This window comes from Aspergillus versicolor (assembly GCF_001890125.1).
Source record: "Aspergillus versicolor CBS 583.65 unplaced genomic scaffold ASPVEscaffold_4, whole genome shotgun sequence".
NCBI lineage: Eukaryota > Fungi > Ascomycota > Eurotiomycetes > Eurotiales > Aspergillaceae > Aspergillus > Aspergillus versicolor.
In genome coordinates this window covers 1,640,753-1,648,246 of record NW_024467527.1, presented here as the reverse complement: position 1 = coordinate 1,648,246, position 7,494 = coordinate 1,640,753, and the positions used below count along the sequence as shown (strand labels likewise).

The 7,494-nt window shown below is 50.4% G+C and overlaps 2 protein-coding genes across 2 annotated transcripts; both read left to right on the top strand.

Annotated features, from left to right (window-relative positions):
* Positions 1–1,757: 1,757 nt before the first annotated feature.
* On the top strand, positions 1,758–3,869 carry medA (transcriptional regulator medA; the record flags this gene model as incomplete). The annotated part of the gene is made up of 3 exons (XM_040814650.1): positions 1,758–1,797; positions 1,896–3,373; positions 3,441–3,869. 3 exons carry the CDS (start codon positions 1,758–1,760, stop codon positions 3,867–3,869), a joined length of 1,947 nt encoding a protein of 648 aa, XP_040667377.1.
* A 1,118-nt stretch (positions 3,870–4,987) lies between these two features.
* On the top strand, positions 4,988–7,362 carry trpB (tryptophan synthase TRP5; the record flags this gene model as incomplete). Its single annotated transcript, XM_040806639.1, has 3 exons — positions 4,988–5,123; positions 5,241–5,544; positions 5,631–7,362. 3 exons carry the CDS (start codon positions 4,988–4,990, stop codon positions 7,360–7,362), a joined length of 2,172 nt encoding a protein of 723 aa, XP_040667376.1.
* Between the last annotated feature and the right edge of the window lie 132 nt (positions 7,363–7,494).

Genomic DNA, 7,494 nt, shown 5'->3' with positions numbered 1-7,494 from the left:
ATTGTTTGTACTCACGGCTTGCCCGTGACGCTCTCCCGGCACTTTCTCGACTACTGCTCTTCACCTGTCGAGGCCCAAGTAGACAATCAATCTACTTCCGTCTCGAGGCCACTCCCCTGCCTCGAACGAGAAACGTCTGTACCGATCGACAGCCGGTATCTTCTGTTTGGTGCGGACCACTCAGGGCTCTGCGTTTGTTTTCGTCTCAAGACTCGCCCCGGCTCTATAGCAACACCGTTTGTTCCGTCGACGGTGCAACTGAAACAATCGCCCAAATCGCGCTCCTCATTTCCACAAGAGCCTCCCATTTGCCATCAGCTCGCCCATCAAGATTCCAACCGAATCAGTTTTCGGAAGAGTGGAGTTCGCCCTGGTCCCATCTTCCAGTACACTGCATCCCTTTTCGTGGAGCCTTGTCTCGGTTGAGAACACCACGGAATACAGAATATAGCAAAAGATCTCACGCCCGAGCTCTTTTGGTTTGTTAAGGTTGGTGAGCCAAGTCCCCTTCAGGTCGCCACTGGCCGTGGTGCCTTGCATTTACACTTCCTCGTACCTCCTTTCATTTTACCCTCCTTGCTTCGTCCAGGTCGTGCCTTGAAAGAAAGGGACCTCGAGCAAGATTAGGGCCGACAATGATTTTCAAGCAATTTTATTTCCCCCTGTGATGTTCGTCATTTAGGTTTTGATTTTGATTGTTGACGTTGTTTTGATTGCAGTGTGTCTTGTCTGTCGCTTCCTGATCGTGAGGATTTTGCATATTACCACTCTGCAACTCCCAGTTACAGACTTGATCTTCTGTCATCTCTTTGGTAAGTCCTACTAGTGCATGCAACGGCCCGATTTATTACCCCCGAGTGTGGTTCGTACTTACAAGGCGGGTAGTTCATCGCTGAGATTGCATTCGGCCCTGGAACTTATCGACCTGGAACAGCCGTGAAACCAATTATTTCCCTTTATACGAAGGAAAGACAAAGAACACGATATACACTCTCAGATCCTTCTGTCTCTGCTCAGCTGTCGTATTCACTCGTTTTTCTGAAACCCAGCCACGAACTTCCGCCGCAATTTCCGTGGGATTGGCCATACCTCAGTCTATTCTTTTGCCTTCACACGGAAATAAGCCCCCTATAGGTGCTTGTGAAATATCTATCGTCAGCGTGGCTTGTGTCTAGCTCTCGCCCTGCAAGCAGCCTTTGGTAATTTCCGTCTTAATCGTTGGACACCGGGCTCTGATCGAAAGTCGCTATTTCCACCCTCGCTCGCTTCGTGTCGTCGCTCGTCCTGTCTCGGAAAGCTCATATCGGCTTTCCCGGCGCACCATCGTTTACCCTAGTTATAATTCAGTGTCATTCGCTTTTTTAGGTTATTGTGTCTCGTTGCAGGCTCTGCAACACCTTCAAGCTGGCTTACTCCAAGACACACGGCGTTTTGGTAAGTTCAAACAAACCGTCTTGTTTCTCCTTCCTATCCAATTACCAGTGTTATGGTTTCGCCTGTTTCGCTGTCTTCCGGCCGGAACCCGAATCGTGATTCACCTCCTGTCTCTCCGTAGGGAGGCGTTGTTTCTTACTTCATTATTCATTGCTCTCCATTATACGATCATCTGCTAAAACTTGCTTCGTTTATAGTTCGATCCGGATTTCCAGACGCCTTTAATTCTGGATGAGACATTGGATTTCTCGGATCCTGAAGAGGCCCAATTTTTTGACGTGTTTTCAGGCGGCCTGTTGGCCAAGTCTGAACCTGTCTTGTCTATGTCTGGTTTCCAGAAGTCTCAACAAGCGGTCGTATTAGGTGAGTACCATTTACAGGCGCACCTCCTACAGCGAGCCGCTCTCCGCAGCCAATCTTTTGTTGCAGCTAGAAAATGAGTTTTCTAATGATTATTATAGATTGTGATTCCACCCACTCTCTGCAGGATGGTGTCTCTTATTCTACATACGGCCAGCCTGCTTATATGTCAACTCCCCTTGCGCCGTCGCCGATGGCCGACCATTTGAGCCAGATGTCAGACTGTGTCCCCTACATGGCGAAACCCGACTATGCAAGCTCGTATGAAGACGAGCAGTCTCCAATGATCAATGCGGACTCTCACCAGTTGCCTGAAGTCATTTCGTACTCTCCTCAGAGAGGCACCGAAGGCACACGAGTTTTTGTGCAAATCCAGTCACCCTACGACCTTCACACTACTCCGTACGCAACACTGTCCATTGTTTTTGGAACGAAGAAGTGCGAGTGCAACCCACACTTTCTGGGATTCCAGGATTCTTCTTTTCAATATGCCCTCTCCGTGGATACTCCGTCCTTCATGACCACCGGTTGTCCCTCTCTGGCCGTCCCTCTCCAGCTATCTATGCGCGGACAGAATGAATACCCTGCCACAACAATTCAAGTGGGAATTTACACTTATGAGCATGCTGGACAGCAGTCACCATCTGATGAGAGCCGAAAGAGACGGATCTCATCATCCTTCTCTTCCGATACCCTTCCCAGGCCAATCAAGCGAGCATCGACGATTCCAGTGCAGGTTAAGGAAGAGCCATCAGCCTATGCCCCTCCTTACTCCCCTTACCTGCAGCCACCACCGCCTGTGAATGGATACGCTGCCTCATACCATACTGACTCGTCACCCCGAATTGGTGCTGCCCAATACTCAGCCATATCGCCGAACTCACAAACTTCGATGCGTGCACCGTCTCCCATGCAGTCTTCGTGGAACTCGTCTTTCCTATCGGCCAATCCAGATCAGAGGGGTAACGGATATACAGTTAGTCATGGTCTTCCCCAGCCAAAGCCATCGTCCTCAGCGAACCCCCCCCTAATCCGTACTTCGACCATACAGCAGCCGGGCAGCATGGTCCAAACACAGTCGTTCAACCCTTATGCCATGTATCCCTCAAAGGCGATCTTGAAGCTTAACGGAGACTTGGGCACTATGACGCAGAGCTGGACCCCTGAGGAACGCGTTGCTCAGCGCCGGCTGGTTCAATTCACTCGAATGCAAAGCGGCAGCACTATCCATGCTGATTTCAAGCCCGTGACCCCCGAAGAACGGGTGCCTAACAGTATTTGCATTAGTTGCATCTACTGGGAGGGCAAAGACGAATGTTTCATCACGAGTGTAGATACAATCTACCTACTTGAATCACTCGTGGGGGTTCGGTTCACTGTGGAGGAGAAGAATCGTATTCGACGGAACCTGGAAGGGTTCAGGCCGCTTACTGTGTCCAAGTCCAAGGCAGACAGTGAGGATTTCTTCAAAGTTATCATGGGATTTCCTGCACCAAAGCCCAGGAATATTGAGAAAGATGTAAAGGTTTTCCCCTGGAAGATCCTGGGCCATGCTCTGAAAAAGATCATTGGGAAATACGTAAGTAACCAGCTAGCTCTGATGAATACCCTCGTCGGCGTTCGCTTACTAACAAATTGTTTTCTAGTCTGCAAGCTACTCATCCACCGCTGGAGCCCTGCCCACTCCTGTTGGATCCAACTACCCAAGCACCGGGCCTGCATCCGACTCGGGAACGGAAGGGTTCAGCGCTCCCTCTCCTCAGTCGATGTCTGAGGGCACGCCTTCTAGTAGCTACCACCCTACTATCGCCGCTCCAGTTTACTCCCCTCCGACTGCAACCGATGGACCAGTTCGAACAATTTTGCCCGCGGTTAGCCAACCATACTCAGCAATGAGCACGCCGTACGCTTACACTGCCGTGTGCCACCAGGGCCAGCTTACACAAAGCGCCCCAGCCCCTCCCACGAGATCTTGGGAATTCAACTCACTTGGTGCGCCATCAAACGTTGACGGAGCATCCAGCAGCTACCAGTATATGCCTCCGATGACCTATACTCTACCCGGTCACCACTAGGGACACCGATATGTCTCTATTTTTTGATTTATCGCATTCAGCGGTTTTGTTTAATTCTGCGTATCCTTTTCTTTTTACATTTCATTGTCACTCCTTCAATTGATACCATAGCGCACTTGGTTTTAATGATGTCTTTGCATACGAAACCACCGTCCGGTTATGGTTTTGACTGACGATTATTCGCAACGATTTCATGTCTCTCCTTTACTACTAATGCTTGATGCTCCCCGAATTTTGTCTATTTCTTAATTTTTATTTATTTGCCTTTTCACGTTGACACGATGCATTATAGATGATCTGTTGTCCATTCCTTTTGATCGTTTTGCATTATACAGGGGGCATTGAGATACCATTCCTTTACGATATATGTACTATTACGCCGCATGGGTTGGCGCTGCTGTCTTTCCTTATTAATTCGCAGGTTTGGGATACCACTATCTGGATTGGAAAAGTGTGGAACGCATTCGTGATTTTGTTTGGGATACCTTGATTAGGCTTGTTTGTGTCTATTTGACAGCTTTTGTGGCACCTGTTTGTTGTTATTTAATTTTGCTACGTCTTGCGTCTTTGTTTGTCTGCAATTATATTGGAGCTCCAGACTGCGCGCGCTCGTGCCTGGTCTCTGCTGCATAGCTTTGGCGTTTTTTTTTGACAGTTTATTTGGTTTCTGTCTTTTATGGGCTGTGTTACCAACTGAAGTGTTCATGGATGGTGGATAATCTTACCATAGTACCTGGCCTCATCATCCTAATGTTGACTTATTCGTCCTGCATAACCTTCGCTCTTACCTTGATCATACAGAAAGTAAATGAGTAGTTGAGCCCTTGGCCGGTATCGGCGCCGTACTCTATCGAACCAGGGCAAGCCTTATCTTATCGCCACACAGGGTCACCTGACCACCCTACTTTGCGGTGGTTCAATACTGGTGTGACTGCAGAAAAGGTGAGTCAACGGCAGCATTCACCCTTCCCTGCAACTATTCCTCTCTTCACTCTCAATTATACTGATTCTGAGTCATTCTTTGCCGCATCCCTTTTAAAACTTCCACTCCTTTCTGAAACTCAACCCCTCCTATCCCCTCCGCCTGCACTCAGTCTTCCCCGCCCCCGCCTTCCATCATGGAGCATATCAAAAACACCTTCGCCAGGGTTAAGCAGGAAAAGCGTGCTGCTTTGGTCGCCTACATTACTGCTGGATATCCTACCATTGAAGAGTCTGTAGATATTATTCTCGGGTTGGAAAATGGAGGTGCTGGTATGTGATTATTTCCCTCGGAATCCTCAATTGACTCACTCATTGTCCCGCACCTACTGCAATTCTTTCCCCCCTTGCTTTTAAACCAGACACTCACAATGTCTACCCACTGTACAGATATCATCGAACTTGGGGTCCCATTCACAGATCCTATTGCCGATGGGCCGACTATCCAAACGGCCAACACGAAGGCACTTGAGAATGGAGTCACTGTTACCACTGTATTGGAAATGGTCCGCTCTGCTCGAAACCGCGGCCTCAGAGCCCCCATCATGCTGATGGGATACTATAACCCAATGCTGCGTTATGGCGAGGAGCGTATGCTTAGGGATTGTAAGGATGCTGGCGTCAATGGTTTTATCATGGTCGATCTTCCTCCGGAGGAGGCCGTTCGGTTCAGAGACCTTTGTACTAGCACAGGGTATGTTAATCATTTGCGGGTTTGGCAGCTTCTTTCTGCCTCGGTCTATTCTTTGGAAGTGGACTGTGCTAACCTTGTTGTGATAGTCTTTCATATGTCCCACTCATCGCCCCTGCCACATCCGAGTCCCGCATGAAGCTCCTCTGCAAGATCGCCGATTCCTTCATCTATGTTGTCTCTAGAATGGGTGTGACTGGTGCTACAGGAAAGCTTAGCTCGAATCTTCCGGAACTGCTTTCCCGTGTGCACAAGTGGTCTGGAAATGTCCCTACCGCTTTGGGATTCGGTGTGAGTACCCGCGAGCACTTCCTCTCTGTCCAGGAAATGTCCGAGGGTGTTGTCATTGGCAGTCAGATTATCACTATTTTGGGCCAAGCACCTGCTGGCCAAGCGGCCCTAAAGGCCGAGGAATATCTCACTAGTGTTACTGGTCGCAGATTAGAAAGAGATACCCAGGGCACGCTGACTCGCGAGGTCAATGTATTGGAGCCTGTTTTGAGGGTTGAGCCTCTTCAGGGATCGCAACCCACCGATGTTATTACAGACGAGGATACACCTGCGGGCCCTGGTCTTGGTGATCAACTCAAGGCACTGAGTGGTACTGGAAGCGCTGATGCATTGCCCGCCCGTTTCGGCGAGTTCGGTGGACAGTATGTTCCCGAGTCCCTTATGGACTGCTTGGCCGAATTGGAGCGAGGCTTCAACCATGCTCTTAACGACCCATCCTTTTGGGAGGAGTACCGTTCATACTACCCCTACATGGGACGGCCCAGTACACTTCACCTGGCACAACACCTCACTGAGAGAGTTGGAGGTTCGAACATCTGGTTGAAGCGTGAGGATCTTAACCACACCGGTAGTCACAAAATCAACAACGCTCTAGGCCAAATTCTTCTTGCGAAGAGACTTGGGAAGACTAGAATCATTGCTGAGACTGGAGCTGGTCAACACGGTGTCGCCACCGCTACTGTCTGCGCCAAGTTCGGCATGAAGTGTGTTATCTACATGGGTGCCGAGGATGTGCGCCGCCAGGCCCTGAACGTTTTCCGCATTAAGCTTCTAGGTGCGTCCGTGGTCGCCGTCGAAGCAGGCAGCCGAACCCTCCGCGACGCTGTCAACGAGGCTCTCCGTGCCTGGGTGGTTGACCTTGACACAACCCACTACATCATCGGCTCTGCCATCGGCCCACATCCATTCCCAACGATTGTCCGCACGTTCCAGTCCGTCATCGGAGACGAGACCAAGCAGCAACTGCAAGAACAAATCGGCAAGCTCCCCGACGCCGTTGTTGCCTGTGTCGGCGGCGGCAGTAACGCAGTGGGCAGCTTCTACCCATTCTCCAAAGACACTAGCGTCAAGCTCCTCGGTGTCGAAGCCGGCGGCGACGGCGTCGAGACAGATCGTCACTCCGCCACCCTGTCAGGTGGCAGCAAGGGTGTATTACACGGAGTCCGCACCTACGTTCTACAAAACGAACACGGCCAGATCTCCGAAACGCACTCCATCTCCGCTGGTCTTGACTACCCGGGTGTTGGCCCTGAGCTGAGCAGCTGGAAGGACAGCAGCCGCGCGCACTTCATCTCCGCCACTGACGCCCAGGCCCTCTCTGGCTTCCGTACGCTGGCCCAGACAGAGGGTATCATTCCTGCTCTTGAGTCATCACACGCCGTCTGGGGTGCCATTGAGCTCGCAAAGACCATGGGCAAGGGCAAGGACATCGTTCTTACTGTTAGCGGTAGAGGAGATAAGGACGTGGAAAGTGTTGCCGAATCCCTCCCTAAGCTTGGCCCCATGATTGACTGGGACCTGCGATTCTAAGCGATGCTGTAGTACATAACCAAAGGAAACCATACGACGTAGCAGTGGTTGGGTTCCCGTCTGGGGTTACTTAGGAACCGTCAATCTTCTGTTTTTCTTTCCGATTTTCTAGATAATACTTTCAAAAGCGAT